The sequence below is a fragment of the Acomys russatus genome, chromosome 16 (assembly GCF_903995435.1).
Source record: "Acomys russatus chromosome 16, mAcoRus1.1, whole genome shotgun sequence".
NCBI classification, from domain to species: Eukaryota; Metazoa; Chordata; class Mammalia; order Rodentia; family Muridae; genus Acomys; species Acomys russatus.
In genome coordinates this window covers 41,407,196-41,424,169 of record NC_067152.1, presented here as the reverse complement: position 1 = coordinate 41,424,169, position 16,974 = coordinate 41,407,196, and the positions used below count along the sequence as shown (strand labels likewise).

General features: G+C 44.8%; 1 protein-coding gene across 1 annotated transcript in view; it reads left to right on the top strand.

The window, feature by feature from the left end:
- Grb2 (growth factor receptor bound protein 2) overlaps nt 1-16,974 on the top strand; it is a 60,319-nt gene that overhangs the window by 6,137 nt on the left and 37,208 nt on the right. Inside the window, exon 2 of the mRNA XM_051159046.1 lies at nt 3,156-3,360. Within this exon, the coding sequence (XP_051015003.1) occupies nt 3,283-3,360 (78 nt within the window). The 5' untranslated portion in view covers nt 3,156-3,282. The remainder of the gene's footprint in view (nt 1-3,155; nt 3,361-16,974) is intronic.

Here is a 16,974-nt window from a genome sequence, read left to right as displayed (position 1 = left end):
AACCTGGGCTACAAGAGGTGCTATCTCTAAACACAAACAAAGGCCGGGTAGTTCTCACTGCCTGCTTTTCTGCAGCTCCCTTCAGCTCCTCTGCAGCAGGTTCCCGAGAAGAGTCTTCTTACCACCTAGCACTGCTTTATACCGGTCACTGTCAGCCTAACACCTGAGAGGCCATGGCTGAGGGGTGCTCCTGACTTCAGGACCAGTACAACCCACTGTGAAACTTTATCTTTTTTTTTTTTTTTTTTTTAATTTATTTATTCTTGTTACATCTCAATGTTTATCCCATCCCTTGTATCCTCCCATTCCTCCCCCCCCCCATTTTCCCATTATTCCCCTCCCCTATGCCTGTTCCTGGGGGGGATTACCTCCCCCTGTATATTCTCATACGGTATTATCTTTTTTTTTTTTTTTTTTTTTTTCGAGACAGGGTTTCTCTGTGTAGCCTTGGCCATCCTGGACTCACTTTGTAGACCAGGCTGGCCTCGAACTCACAGCGATCCGCCTGCCTCTGCCTCCCAAGTGCTGAGATTAAAGGCGTGCGCCACCACGCCCGGCTTGAAACTTTATCTTAAAAACAAAACTCAAATGTCTAAACGTGTGAAAGTTGAAACTGTTGATTCAGGAAGTCAATCACATTAACAGATAATCAGAAGAGAGGCCTTTGAGGTGGCTCAGCAGGTAAGGGTGCTTGCTGCCAAGCCTGGTGACCTGAGTTCTATCCCTGGAACGTACGTGGTGGAAGGAGAGAGTTGGCTTCCAAAAATTGTCCGTTGACCTCCATATGTAGGTCATGCATGACCTCCGCATGCATGTACAATCACAAAATTGTGAGGATAAATGTGAGAGGATCAAGTGAATACTTTTATGTCTGTAGCAAATAAAAGTTAGTATTTTGTTTAGAAAACCTGAAGGAATTAGATTGTTAGGTTATCCAGAAAATGGGATGATAGATACCTTCTATGATACATCGAGCATTAGGACACACACACACACACACACACACACACACACACACACACACTAGAAGTTAAAAAAGAAAACATGAAATGCAAATCAAAGCAATGACGTATCAGGCATGGAGAGATGGTAGGAGTTTAGGAGCACTCATTTCCTCTTCCAGGAGACCCATGTTTGGATCTCAGCACTTACCTAGGGCAGCTTAAGGACACCTTTAATTTCAGCTCCAGGGGAATCTAACACCTTCTGATCTCCTAGGGCACCAGGCATACGTGAGGTATACAAATGCATATGCAATCAAATCATCTATACATATTTAAAAATTCTTAGAATATTGTAGATCTGTTTTAATCTATGAAAAATAACTACAGTTAGACCAGGCTGATCTTGAACTCGCAGTAATCCAGAGTTCTGGGATCACAGGCATGCACCATCATGCCTCCTCGTCTTTGTTTTTATAATACTTTAATATTTACTAGGAGATTTCTTTTTGTTTTCATCCTACACCCCCACCCCTTTTGAGACAGAGTTTTTCTGTGTAGCCTTGGCTGTCCTGGATTCACTTTGTAGGCCAAGCTGGCCTCAAACTCATAGAGAGCTGCCTGCCTCTGCCTCCCTGAGTTGTGCTATCATGCCCTGGCTCATTTCTTCTCTCGAGAGGCATAAGAATAGCTAAGGTGTGGCCTGGAAGAACAAGCCATGGTGTGGCTTATTGGTATGGTTGCTTTCAGATTTCCCTGGAGGACTTCCCACCAGGTGATCTCTTTCTCTGTGACAGCACTGATATAAATCACTTGGTCTGAATATTCTCATGTTTGCTGCTTTGGCCATTTGTACCTATGCTTGATTAATGCCCCAACTTTTAGCTTTAGAACAAAAGACTCATAGTTACCTGTGCCCCTCAAGTGAGCTGCTAGCTAGTTGGTAATTATCCAAGAAAGATACCATTATAAATAATCTGCCCCCACTAAGCTGTGGCCCTTGTTGTCTGCTTTTGTTTAGTTTGTAAGAACTGTATCTGTAAATGGGGCTTCATTTTCCCTTATGAATGCAGAGGTCACGGTTATGTTCCCTATTTATGATTACACTGCCCCAGTTCACTGCCACTGGATACACCACGGAGGAGTTGTGACAGAATCTTCTAGTTATAGAATGCCACTTACTTGATGTAGGACTCTCCTGTCTGAAGAAAGCACCGGCGAGGGGGAACCTGGGTGAGGCTGGCGTCTGACCATCTGTCGCCAGCCTGTACTTACTTGTCCCCACAGAAAATACTTGAGGCAGAGGACATGATAGCACGTACTTGTGGTGTCAGCACTCCAGGGACCAACCAGGAGGATCACCCAAAATTCTAAGCCAGTCTGGGGTGTGTGTGTGCATGGAGTTCCAGGTCAGCCATAACTACAGTATAGAAACCCTACCCTCCCTCCCCCAAATTGACAGCTAAGATATGCTGGAAGGGATTCCTTTAAAACATAAAATAGAACTTCCATCTATGCTGTTTAGGAATAACGTAGAGGCTCTTCCTGGATGTTAAGCCTGGCCATTCATTTCAAGGACTACGCAGACCCCAGAGGCTTGGGTGCAAGATGGGCCCTCCTCCCCCACCCAGTACTGGGCTGAGTCCTTCTCTGAGGACCAGATGACAGACTGGGCGTGAAGGATGCTGTTGCTCATTGTATTGCAGCCAGTGGAATTAAAACGCGGTTCTAGGCTAGCTAGCTCTACCATTCTTGAGAACAGATCAAGGTTTACTTTCAGTGGGGTAGAGCTGCCGGACACCCAAGTCCTGCGTGGGTTCTAAGGACACCAGAAGGAGAGGCCTCTGTAAGCACCTCCAGTGGGTCTTTCTTTAAGCAGACTGCCTTGGGTGCGGGAGATGTGTGAAGGGGTGCTGGAGCAAAGGCCCGGGACTGACTGAGGCAACTCGCCGGTTCCTGAGTTTAACCCTCAGGGAAGGAAGAGGAAGTGTATTCTGGAATAGCTTAAGCAGCTGCCGCTATTGGCCGCTGGGCTTGTCAGTCGCCTGGGGCTGAAGCTGAAAAGAGGAAGGAGAGCGGTTGCCTGGAAGGGAGGAGGAGGGGGCCGAGCCCTACGAAGCCAGGGGGCGTGGGGGCTGGGAGTGTAGGCCAATTGGCAGGGCGGGGCTGCCTTCGATCTGGCCACTTCTCTTAATCATCGCTTTTCTGATTCAGGGTGGCATTGTGTGTCCCAGTGTGCAAGAATAGCCCCAGAAGAGGAAAGGCTGAAGCCAGAGCTCTCCAGCAGGGAAGACTCCCTCCCCCCCTGCTTCAGGCTGCTGAGCACTGAGCTGCGCTCAGAATGGAAGCCATCGCCAAATATGACTTCAAAGCTACTGCCGACGATGAGCTGAGCTTCAAAAGGGGGGACATCCTTAAGGTGAGTGCTCATGTGGTCGACTCCCGTGCTTGGCTGCCTTCCCTCACTGTGATAACACACAAAGAAGCTGTGCCTGCTTTATCCTCAGTACACACTTTTAACATTTGTCACCAGCTTTGATTGCATGGCTTGCAGTAGATTCTCAGTGAATTTTTAAATGTGGCATGTGTGTGTGGTCCTTAACTGCCTTTGTGTGAATGTCTGTTTTTCTGTTGCTACAGGAAAAGTCAAAGAAAGAGATATGAGTAGTGGTGGGTTTACCTTGTGAAGTTGTATTAAAAACAAAAACAGAGTATTAAAAAAATCCTCCATGTGGATTATTTATGCAAAAGCATTTCTCTAACTTTACTGTGCATGGCCAGAAGAATCTGCGTTTTGTGGTGAGGAGCTAGTAGACTAGATGCTGAGGAGTTCGACGCCTTGGTTTCTGAAAAGCTAGTGGAGTTCTACATAGTGTTTAACTTGCCCTTAGACAAGTCAGATTTTGGCTTTCTTTAAAGGAGCGTGAGCAATTACTGCACAGTAAAGTCTAAGCATAAAAAATTGATATAGTTTAGAAGTGAGTTGCTTTGTAGTTTGCAGCTTATTGAGCCCCGCTATGACAGGAGCGCTGGCTTCCCACCTGGCACATGGTAATTTACCCAGTTGGCTGGAGTAGTTCAACCTTTGGGATGTCAGTTTTCTTTCCAAGGGTGAGTGTTGTCCAAGAGTGTGTGAACTTCAGCGAGAAAAGCTTACTTTGAGTGCTGCCTGTGCCTCAGTTTTGATAGTCTTCCCTCTGAGCCTCATTCCAGATTGTTGGGATTTGCCAGATACTTGTTTTACTACCCCTGAGTGATAGACATGAAAATGTGGTTTATAGGAAGAACCATACGGAGTGAACCTATCAGTAGTTCGCCCTCACAGTGAAGGAGTGGTGTGTGACAAGACTTGTTTTGGGTGTTTTTGTTTTTTGAGACAGGGTTTCTCTGTGTAGCCTTGGCTGTCCTAGACTCGCTCTGTAGACCAGGCTGGCCTCGAACTCACAGTGATCCACCTGCCTCTGCCTCCCGAGGGCTGGGATTAAAAGCATTCACCTCCACCGCCTGGCAAGACTTTTGTTGAGGAGCTGCAGTACACAGGTCTGCTCGGCCCAGATAGGGAATCCACAGGGACTAAAGTATGCACACCACCAAAAGCCAACATGGTGAACCAGTGAGTTTTATTGGAGTGAAATACAGGAATAGGGGTGAGGGGTCACTTACAGGAGCAGAAACGACTGAAAGACAGCTGTGTCACTAAGCCCCACCCCAGCGTGGATGATAGCCCATAAAGCTGGGAGCACACTGCACAGCCTGCAGGCCGCTCAACAGGTTGGAGAGTGTCCTTTCCAAGGGACTCTGGTCTAAACCTCTTCAAGACAACTCAGGGCTCCAGGCACCTTCTGCTTCCAGGAAGCTGGCCTGGTCGTAGAGTCTTTACAGCTCTTCTTCAGTGAGCCTCTCCTGACAGCTCAGCTTGAGTCTTTGCCTCTTAGCTTCTTGAAAAGGGGGCACAGAGCCAGGGAGGGGCCTAGTGAATCTCGTCAGTTTCAGGGACTTCTGCAGCTGTTTTGAGTTGTTTACCTTTCAGTATAAAAAGCTGCTCTCCTATTTCAGTCTCAGAGGAAACTGTTAAGACGTTTTCCACACCAAATAACTGGGCTTTGAAACTATTACTAATCAGGGAGCTGGCTGACTTGGAAGTTCAGGGGGCGGTGCAGTCATTCCTCAGGCTCAGAAATGTCAGTTGAATGGCACATAAGGTAGCGCTAAAGGTCCTAGAGTAGAAACCTTTGGGTTTTGATTTTTTGTTTTTGTTTTTTATATTGAAACAGGGTTTCTCTGTGCAGCCTTGGCAAAACCTTTGTTGTGACACAGCTTTTGGTTTTTTGTGTTATTTTTCCCTGGTTTGACAAGACAGGGTTTCTCTGTGTAACAGCCCTGGCTGTCCTAGACTCACTTTGTAGACCAGGCTGGTCTTTTATTTATTATTATTTTGTTTGTTTGTTTTGTTTTTGTTTTTGTTTTTTGAGACAGGGTTTCTCTGTGTAGCCTTGGCTGTCCTGGACTAACTTTGTAGACCAGGCTGGCCTCGAACTCAGCGATTCGCCTGCCTCTGCCTCCCGAGTGCTGGAATTAAAGGCGTGAGCCACCACCGCCCGACTGACCAGGCTGGTCTTGAACTCATAGAGATCCTCCTACCTCTGCTTCCTGAGTGCTGAGATTAAAGGTGTGTGACGCAAACTCTTTAAGAGTCTAATGAAACGCCCTGGCTTTAGACCACCAGAGTCTTCTGTTGCTGGCTTCTCAGAGTGGCAGAGCTCTGGCTGCTAAGTGACTGTGCCATTGGTACAGAGGTCATTTGCTCTGTGGTGACTGTGCACAGTAGATCATCCACTTGTGCTATCTTACAATGAGGCTGTTTACTCAGACACTCAACATTTGCAGCCTGGACAAAAACCCTTAGAACCAGTTGTGGTTTGTTTTGTTTTGTTTTGATTTTTCAAGTCAGGGTCTCTTTGTAGCCCAGGCTTACTTAGAACTCACTATGTTGCCCAAGATTATAGGTGAGGTCCACCATGCCTGACTGTGTTTTCTTGTTTGTTTTAAGTATATAACCTTCCCATTTAACTAGCTCTAGTATCTTGGACTTGGCAGGGCTGGCAGTTCATATTCTTGTTAGTGAGTCCTATTGCCTGTTGACACTAAAGCAACAAAATCAGGGGCTCTAAGCAACAGCTCTCCTGACTACGGTCTCTTTAAGTCTGTCTTGGACCTAGGCTGTAGATGTCTGACAAGTTGTTAGTGTCCTCCTGGAAATTGTTATGAAGAAGAAGGTGAATCAGAAGGTTCACATTTACTTTCACTTGTATGTGGGGAGAGAAACCTCACACAGTTGGTTCTTTCTAATTTGGTAGATAACTGGGATGTGAAGTCATAATGCCATTACTGCTTCTGAACAGTGGCCATTAGCTCTTTGTTAGCACTCTTGTGGCTTTAGTCCATAAACCGAGGAGTGAGATGAATATGAACACGTGTGCTGACACAGTGGCTGCCCTTTGTCTGTAGCTGTGACACAGCTTCGTGAAGAGGACATGCTCTCTGTTAGGGGCTGTCAGTAAGGCACGCCGTTGCGTCCTTTCTGTGGGGAGTAACCCAGCTTCACCACTGCCTTGTATCATTTGGTAGTACTTGTGAGCCCAGACATGATTAAAGGTGGATGGGACACTGAAACTTTGATTGAAATAGGGAGGTATTTGTCCTCCTTTTCTTTCTCCTGTTTCCTGTTGTTCTTGTTTGGTTTGGTTGAGACAAGGTTTCTCTGTATAGTCTTGGCTGTCCTACGACTTGCTTTGTAGATCAGGCTGGCCTCGAACTCGCTGAGAGTCACCTAACTGCCTCTGGAGCCCTGGGCTTAAAGGGCTGCGCCACCACGCTCAGCTTGTTGCTTTGTTTCTCTGCTTGTTCTGTTTTGAGATGATATCTGTGTTGTCCAGGCTGGTTTCAAATTCATCTGCCTTTGTTACTTGTCCTTTTACGTAAATTTATGTTTTGCTTGGAGAGCAGGGGGTCCTAGGGCTTAAAAATGAAAGGACTCTTTCTGCAAGCGTCAGGCCTTTTCATGATTGAAATGCACTTAAGTTCCTCATCGCTGTAGTGGAGGCTTGGAATGGGCCCTGAGTAGGCGACTGGGGTTGCAGCTTAGTGGTAAAGCACTTGCTAGGTGTGTCTTTAGCTTCGGTGCACGTAAGGCTGCCATGCTGCGATGCATGAGCGTGCACCTGCTGCGTAGGGATCCAGGGCATTGTAAGCCCACAGGCCTTTGTGCGCTCTGATAGAGCTATTTGCTTTCTTTGCTTCTAGAAGGGACCCAGCGTTCTACTCACCCGTGTCTTCTGGCTGGCGCTCACTACCTTCACTATCTTCACAAACTGCTTGAGAGATAGGTTTTGGGTTCATTTTCTGCTCTTTAAGCATCTGCCTTGAACCAGACTCTAAGCTCATTGCCTTGGCTGTTGGGGAAGAAACACAAACTACGTTTTCTCTCTTCGGCAACTCTGAAAGAAAAACAACACATTACTGTACTAAGGTACTAAGCAGCCCAAGGCTGTTAAGTTACATGATTTTAGAAGAGGAAAGGCGCCGGGCATGGTGGTACACACCTTTATTCCCAGCAATTGGGAGGCAGAGGCTCTTTATTTACCTGTAGGGGAGTGGGCACATGTGCCACAGCATGCATGTGGACCAGTCCTTTCTCTCCTCCCACTGTAGGTCCTGGTGATTGAGCTCAGGTTAACAAGTGTGGTGGCAGGCCAGGCATGGTGGCGCACGCCTTTAATCCCAGCACTGGGGAGGCAGAGGCAGGTAGATCAGTGTGAGTTCAAAGTCATCCTGGTCTACAATGTGAGTCTAGGTCAGCCAAGGCTACAGAGAAAAACCCTGTCTCAAAAAACAAAAAACAACAACAAAAATTAATTACTTGTATTTGCCTTTTTATTACTATATGTTGTGGTTAATTTAAAAGTATGGTCTAAAAAATGTCTATTATTAGACTATAGTTATTACGGCGGTATTCTCTAACCCACAGTCAATCAGTAAGAGACACAGACATCTGTTGTATTTTAGAATAGTCTTGGTTCAGCTAGGGTAGGGCAGATACTAATCCTCTAAACTATCTTTTGCTTCCCAAGGCCCTGTACCATGGCATCTTTCTCATTTCTACCTGGGCTACCTCCCATCCATAATCCATAAATACTTGCTAATGTTTTGCATCTCCTCCAACCACGTTGATTGGACCATGTGTTCTTTCAGCCTATCGTGAGGGTTTTATTTCCTCCTCCTGTCCCTGTCTGTCCTTCCTTCTGAAGATCCTCTCTGCCCCCAAGCCTGAGAACTTTCACTCCTCCCCTTCCTTCTGCTCTACCCAGGTATTGACTCTTTAATCAGCTAATCAGGAATAATTTCTAGGCAAGGTTAAACAGCAATATTTAGGGTAGGTGACAGTTTGCTCATAAACAGCAAGAATGTCGAGAGACGAGCAATTAAATATAAAGCACCAGACCATACTCCAACAACAATACAATGAATGCTATGGAAAGCTCTTCTTGGTACAATGTCATGTGCTTTGAGCATAGTTTCTACTGTTAATGTGTTCTTTGCTCCTTGGACAATGCAACCTCTGCTTTTATGCCATGGGTATATATCTGTGTATGTATATGGTTTTCTTTTTTTCTTTTGTTTTTTTCGAGGCAGGGTTTCTCTCTGCAGCCTTGGCTGTCCTGGACTCGCTTTGTAGACCAGGCTGGCCTTGAACTCACAGCAATCCACCTGCCTCTACCTCCTGAGTGCTGGGATTACAGGTGCGTGCTCCTATATGGTTTTCTCTCCCCCCCCCCTTTTTTGTTTTGTTTATTTTTATTTTTTATTTTTCAAGACAGGTGGTCCTAGACTCACTTTGTAGACAGAGATTCACCTGCCTCTGTCTCCCTAATACTGGGATTAAAGCCATACTTGTATATGGTTTTCATGTATCCAAACTGTAGGACCCATAAATGAGAGAAAACACACGGCATTTGTCTTTCTGAGACTGACTCAATTCCTTTAATATAATTATCTATAGATGCATCCATTGTCTTGCAAAGACTGTAACTTCTTTGCCTGAAAAACAAAAGACAATCCATTGTTTACATAAACCACATTTTCCTGGTTCTGTTTTTGGATGGCCATGCTGGTTCCATGACTTACCTGTTGTGACTGGTGCTGTGGTAAACACTGATCAAATACCTCTGTTATTTGACTTGGAGTCTAAAGATGAGAGAAATGAGGTAGCTTGGTTGTATGGTCTGTTTATTAGTTTTTTCTTTTTAAATTTATCATTGTCTTTAGGTGGTTTTTGTGTTTGTGTGGTGCCCATACGAGTGTCCCAGAGCAACTCTCTGAAGTAAATTCTCTCCTCCTTCAGGCTTCTATTTTATTTTAATTCTATTTTTGATTATGTGTGGGTGCATTGTGAACATGTGACAGCATGCATGTTAAAGTCCATCATGTGAATCCTGGGGATTGAACTTGGGTCATCAAGCTTGGTGGCTAGAGCAATCTCATTGTCTTTATCTTTAGTTTTTAAGCTAATGCTCATGCTGATTTCCATAGTGGCTGGAGTTGTTTGCATTCCCCTCAGAAGTATAAAGAGCTGGGAGGTGGTGGCGTATCGCTGTGAGTTCGAGGCCAGCCTGAGATTAAAGGCATGCACCACCACGCCTGACCTAGAATTTTAAATTTATATTTATTTTCTGTATATGAATGTCTTGCCTGCATGGGTGTCTTTATACCACATATGTACAGTGCTTGAGGAGGCAGAAGAGGACTGTCATCCCACTGCCGAGAGATGGAATCTCTGTAGTTTTCAGTGGCATGTCAGAGCTGGTGAGGGGGGACATTTGTTCAGATTTTTGTTGACCAGTTGGAGTTTGTTCCCCTCATCTTTTGAGAAGTATCCATTTGTTGACCAGGAGAGTTGTTAGCTTGTTTGCATGTTTCCTTTTGTGTGTGTATAAGAAAGTCTCACTCTGGGACCTAGTCTGGCCTGGAACTCACAGTGTAGCCCAGGCAGCCTCAAACATGAGGTGTTCTTGGTTTGGCCTTCTGAGTATGGGGATTGCAGATGATGTGGACTGTGCCTTTTTCTTTTTCTTTTCTTTCTTTTCCTTTTTCTTTTTTCTTTTTCTTTTTTTTAGACACTGTCTCATTCTGAAGTCTAGGCTGTTACAGAAATCACTATGTAACCAGGCTGGCATAAAACTCATGGGCAGTCCTCTTGCCTCAGCCTGTTAGGATTACAAATATGAGCTACTGTGCTCAGCTTAATTTTTATGATAACCAGTTTGTCGTCTGAATTTTCTTAAGTCGAGTAGCTTTTGAACCTTATGTTCACTTTGTCAGCTGAACTCAGAGTTTCCAAATCCGTGCTGAGAATGAACTTTCAGTTCCTACACATCTTGAGGAGCTGGGATAGAGACCCACTTCCCTCTTCTGGGAAAGAAATGACTGAGGACATGACATGCACTGCTCCGGTGGAGGCTTCCTGTTGAGCAGACACCATTCCTGAAGCTCTTGGTGGGTGTTTCAACCTTAAGAGCGTCCCCATGTTTTCTGGCACCAAAGGACTGACACCATTGGACCCATCACATGAGTGTAGAAGTAGCTCAGAAACTAAGGCCAAGAGTTGCTTCCCCTGAAGCTGTGGCCACTCATGGGTCCTGGAAACCAAACTCTGGTCATAATGAGGAGCAGTTGACACTCAGTCAAAGTGCTGCGCCATTTCTCCGACCCTGGACTTAAACCTTTTAGGCTAAAGTGCATTGTAGTTAGTGCTTAGTTTCAAAACTTTGAGACTTTAAAAAAACAAACCATGGGCTGGGGAGATGGCTCAGAGGTTAAGAGCATTGTCTGCTCTTCCAGAGGTCCTGAGTTCAATTCCCAGCAACCACAGGGTGGCTCACAACCATCAATAATGTGATTTGATGCCCTCTTCTGGCATGAAGCTGTTCATACAAATAGAGCACTCATATACATAAAAATAAATAAGTACTTTAAAAAACGAAAACAGAAAACAAAAGCTAAATGTGGCAGTGCACACCTTTAATCCCAGCACTCAGGAGGCAGAGGCAGGAGGATCGCTGTAAGTTCTGAGGCCAGCCTGGTCTACAAAGCAAGTCTAGGATAGCCAAGGCTACACAGAGAAAGAAACTCTGTCTTGAAATCCCCCTCTCCCAAAACAAAACAAAACAAAACAAGGCAAAACCAGACATGGCAGAGCATGCCTTTAATCCCAGCACTTGGGAGACAGAAGCAGGTGAATCTGTGAGTTCCAAGCCAGCCTGGTCTATGAAGAGTCCAGGGCAGCCAGCCAGGGCTGGAAAAACAAAACAAATAAACCTTTAGTGACTGAGGAAAATCTTTCTCCACTTGGCAGATACTCTGATTTTTACCACCTTCTGGATGTGGAATGAGAAACAGTTTGTCAGTATTTAAAAGAGTTAAGCTCCAGGCATCAGATCTCAGTGTAGATGGTTGTGAACCACCATGTGGTTGCTGGGAATTGAACTCAGGACCATTGGAAGAGCAGTCAATGCCCTTAACCTCTGAGCCATCTCTCTAGCCCCCTAGCCCCTTAATCTTAGCTCTTCTACTCACTAGCCAATTGGGCTTATGATCTTGGACAGTTTGCTCAGCAATTTTACATTTTGGTCCTCCCATCTGTAAAATGGAAATAATAATACCTGCCTTCCTAGGGCCACCATAAAGTTTAAAAGAGCTAACATGTCAGTGTGCTGAAAGCAGTGACTAACACTCATAGGCAGTTATTGGCTAGCTGCTGCTAATTTTACCAATATGGTCAGGAGTAGAAGCGGTGTCAGGGAACTCCTAAGTCTTAGGCCTCTATTCAGCAAACTGTAAGTGCCTCTCTGCTGTAACCTCAGATTCAGGATTGTAAAACCCTGGCCCAGCTCAGCTGAAATATGGGCATTTGATTTTAGTTTTGGTTTGTTTGAGTCAGGGCCTCACTATGTAGCACTGGGTATTCTGGAACTTTTTGTGTAGACCAGGCTGTCCTCGAATTCACAGAGATCCATCCTCCTGTCTCTGCAGTGCTGGGATTAGAGGCGTGTGCCACCACACCCATACCATTTACACTTATTTTATTGTACATTATTAGAGAAAAATAGGAAACTTCAAATGCTGTATCAGTCCCCTTTAGTATTACTGTTTTAGAAATATGCTAAGCTTTATCACTCACAATGTAGGCCATGGGTAAAGATGCTTGCTGCCAAACCTTACGAGCTGAGTCCCATTCCTGGAACCCACATGGTAGAGCGAGGCCTGACTTTTGAACGTTGTTTTCTGACCTTTTTTACCTGTGCACCTTGCTTGGCAAGTGCATGTGTGCATGTGTGTAAATAAAATAGGTAGCTGAAGATGCAGCTCAGTGGCAAAGTCCATGCCTAACATGTACAGAGTCTGTAACCTAACACACAGAGCCCTGTAGTCTCTGCATCACAAGGAGGAAAACATACCGCAAAACCATTGCTTATTTATTCATGGTTTTTCTTTTCTTTTCTGGTTTTGGTTTTTCAAGACAGTGTTTCTCTGTGTAGCCCTGGCTGGCCTGGACCTCACTGGCTGGCCTGGAACTCACAGAGATCCACTTGCCTCTACCTCCCAAGTGCTGGGATAAAAGGCATGTGCCACCATGCCTGGCTTTTTTGTTTGTTTTTGCTTTTTTGTCTTTTTGTTTTTCTAGACAGAGTTTCTCTGTGTATTCTTGGCTGTCCTAGACTCACTTTGTAGACCAGGGTGGCTTCGAACTCACAGAAATCTGCCTGCCTCGTTCCTGAATGCTGGGATTACAGTTGTGTGCCACCATACCTGGCTCTGAAACACAACGTTTAATTTTTGTACTTCCCATATTTTACTAATTATTTTTAGTGGTTACATAATACATCAAGATAATGTTCTATAATTGACTTTCCTAGTTCCCTGTTGCTGGGTTTCTTGATTGTTTCTATTAATAATTTAGTTCTTACACTCAAGGGGGACATTTGATACTGTGTTGTCCGTTTTCTAATGCCTGCACTAAAGGTTACCTGCTTTAAGCCAGAATACACCTACAAGTGCATGTTTGCCCCATTTTTAGTCTCCTGGTAACGGTAGGACATTAATTTAGAGCTTGCCACTGTGTTAGGAGACCGTGATAACCAAATTTGTTAAATGTGTAGACAGCTTGATATCGAAAATGCTCGCTGTCTTTTGAGGCACATTTTATTTTGTGCTGTTCTTAAAGGTGGTTATTCACCTTTATAGCTCTGTCATTAAGTTAATGAGCAATTCTGAGACTAGAGGAATTTGGCATATATTTCTAGATACACTGTACTTTGTTTTTGAGACAGGGTCTTGCTACATATACCTGGTTGGCCTGAACTGATCAAGTAGACCAGGCTGGCCCTAATCCAAAGATCCGTCTTTGCCTCTGCCTCTGACCAAGGGCTGGGACTAAAGTTGTGTACCACCAATGCTGACTCTATGCCTTGGTTTTAATTCAGTTTCCTTCTTTGAACCAAATGAATCTCTTCTAGACAAATTTCTAACTCACATCTAGAAAAAGGTGGAAAAACAAACTAGGTTTTTAGTTTATGCTGCAAATGCTCTTCAACATTACAAATACGTGCTGGGGGATTTTAAGAAACAGGTAAATTTTATATATGAGTGCTCTATCTGCAGAAAAGAACACCAGATCACATTATAGATAGATGCTTGTGAGCCACCTTGTGGTTGTTGGGAACTGAACTCAGGACCCCTAGAAGAAGAGCAGACAGCGCTTTTAACCACTGAGCCGTCCTCTACACACACACACACACACACACACACACACACACATACACACACACCCTTCCCTTTACTCTCAGCACTCGGGAGGCAGAGGCAGACAGATCTCTGTCTATAGGCTGGTCTACAAAGAAAGTCTAGGACAGCCAGGGCTATTACACAGAAAAACCCTGTCTCGAAAAACCAAAAAAGGAGGAGGAGGAGAAGAAGAAAAAGGACATCCCTGCGTAGCCCTCTTGTAATCCTCTATGGCTTGAAAGTCACAGACATCCTTCTGCCTCAACTTCCCAAGGGCTAGAAACATAGGCATGTGTGCCTGTTATAGCTGACTCTACTAAGAATTCAGAAGTTTCATTTATTTATTTATTTATTGAATTCAGAAGTTTATCACATTTTTGGGGTTAGCATCTGGTTTCTTATATGACAAATTCTTGAAAATGTTTGGCTTTGAAAATTAAATGATGATTTGAAATTATGTATGGCTTTTTAATGTACTAATATATTTAAAATGAAGTGTGCTGTGCATGGTGGCACACGCCTTTAATCCCAGCACTAGGGAGGCAGAGGCAGGTGGATATCTGTGAGTTCAAGGCGAGCCTGGTCTACAAAGCAAGTCTAGGACAGCCAGGGCTACACAGAGAGACCCTGTCTTAAGGGAAAATAAATAAATAATAAAATGCATTTTATTATTTTCAGAATGTTTATTAGAATCATTTAATAACAGATTGTAAGGAAAATGAGGTTATACTCCCTCCTGTGGACAGGTAACTTTTTTGAAATTAAGTAAGTCTCAAGTCTTCACTGGAAAGTTTATAAAAGCCCTGCCTAGTTGAGTGTGGTGGCCCATGCCTTTAACCCCAGCTCTCTGTAGGCAGATGGATGTGAGTTCAAGGCCAACCTGGTCTACAAAGTAAGTCCAAGACAGCCACCTGTCTCAAAAAATAAACCCCTTTCCCCCCAAAAAAGCCCTGCCTATCCCAGCCCCCCTATTTTTTTTAAAGACGTATTTATTTATTATGTATACAGTGCTCTGCCTGCATATACACTCACAGGCCAGAAGAGGGCATCAGATTACACTGTAGATGGTTGGGAGCCACCATGTGGTTGCTGGGAATTGAACTCTGGGCCTCTGGAAGAGCAGTCAGTGCTCTTAACTCCTGAGCCATCTCTCTAGGCGCCCCCCCCCCCCCCCCATTTTTTGTTTGTTTGTTTTTCAAGATAGTTTCTCTGTGTAGCCTTGGCTGTCCTGGACTTACTTTGTAGACCAGGCTGGCCTTGAACTCACAGAGATCAGTCTGCCTCTGCCTCCCGAGTGCTAGGATTACAGGCGTGTGCCACCATGCCCGGCACTCACCTCCAGCTCCTATCCCCTAGGCCTGGCTCATTTTGATGAATTCTTAAAATGACCTACCTTGATGGCTTACATCTACAAATACCAATAGATAAATAGGACTGAGTGGGTAAAGGCATTGTTGCCAAGCCTGACAACCTGATTTTGATCGCTGGAACTCACTTGACGGGAAAGAAGGTGCTAAGATGGCACATGCTCCATGGCATGTATACATATTGAACAATGGTCTCTGAAAAGGCTTTATAAAAATCACCAAGTGTGTCTAAGTGCTTAAATTTGTGCTGTGTTTAGTGCTAGGGTTGATAGAAAGATCAGGTTTCAAGGTCTAAATAATACTTAATGCCCTGCTGTAAGAGCTTGCTGAAGATAGTTGGGTGTTTTGAATGAAACAGACTTGTTAAGACATTAGACAAGTTTCTGAGTTAGTTTAGAAGCGCTCAGGTCTGCATTTTGGCTGTGTAGCTATCCGTGGCTTACTAAGGACTAGCTTCTAAATTTAGCAAAGCTCTGAAGAATTACTGGAGCTGTCCTAGAACACTTCAACTTGGAATTGTCTTTGAGAGGTGTACTTGGCAGTTAGGAAAGTAGATGTGAGCCATTGGTAGCAGCATGGCATACCCAAGAGCCCTGAACTTACTAAGACTATTTTAGTTTTTGTGAAGTACTTCACAAAAGAGTTTTAAATTTGTGCCTTCAAATTCCATGCTCTCGAGCACGCTCGCACACACGCCCTCCCCTCCTTCCCCCTCCCCTCCTTCCCCCTCCCCTCCTTCCCCCTCCCCTCCTTCCCCCTCCCCCCTCGTTTTCCCCCCTCTTCACCCCCTTGATTTATTTATACAGTATTCTGCCTACAATTGAGCTAGCACACCAGAAGAGGGCACTAGATCTCATTATAGATGGTTGTGAGCCACCATGTGGTTGCTGGGAATTGAACCAGGACCTCTGGGAGAGCAGTCAGTGCTCTTAACCTCTGAGCCATCTCTCCAGCCCCTGTGCTCTCTCTTTAAGGGAATGCTTATGAAACAACTTTCTATATAGAAAATATAGACTAGGGCTGGAGTGACACCCCTGGGTTAAGAGAACTGGCTGGATAGTCTAGGCTTGCTCCCTAGATCCCACTGTGGAGAGAGAATCAATTCTGAAAAGTTCCTGTGACCTCTGCACACACTTCATGGTGTGCCCACATTCCTCCTTCCTAGCCACACACACAGATATGTACATTTTCTTAGAAAAGAAAACATGGACTAGAATGCTTTAGTGAGCCTGCTGCTGGTTATTCACTTACTCACTCAGTGTGTCATGGGATTGGTGTGGAGTCCTTGTCTTGTGCTCCGTTTACCAGTGAGCTACATTTCTACTCTTGGGGCTGCTTTTAAAAACTAGAATTTTCTTTGTTTTAAAAATAGCTTACACCATGTGTGATGGTATATACCTTTAAACCCAGGATTTGGGAGATAGATCTGTGAGTTTGAGATCAGCCTCGTCTACATAGTGAGTTCCAGGTCAGTCAGGGCTACAGGGCCCAGCTTGGATGTTATTTTTCAAAGTTAAAAACACTGAGATGGAGCCGGGCGTGGTGGCGCATGCCTTTAATCCCAGCACTCGGGAGGCAGAGGCAGAGGTGGATCGCTGTGAGTTTGAGGCCAGCCTGGTCTACAAAGTGAGTTCAGGATGGCCAAGGCTACACAGAGAAACCCTGTCTCGAAAAACCAAAAAAAAAAAAAAAAAACCACTGAGATGAGTGGCAGTGAGGGTGGGCTTGTGTCTGTGGGTCAGGGGTGGAGCACTTGCCTAGCCTATGTGAGGCCCTGGTTTCTATCCATTGCAAAGGGAAAGCCCAAAATCACATTCATGAAACAT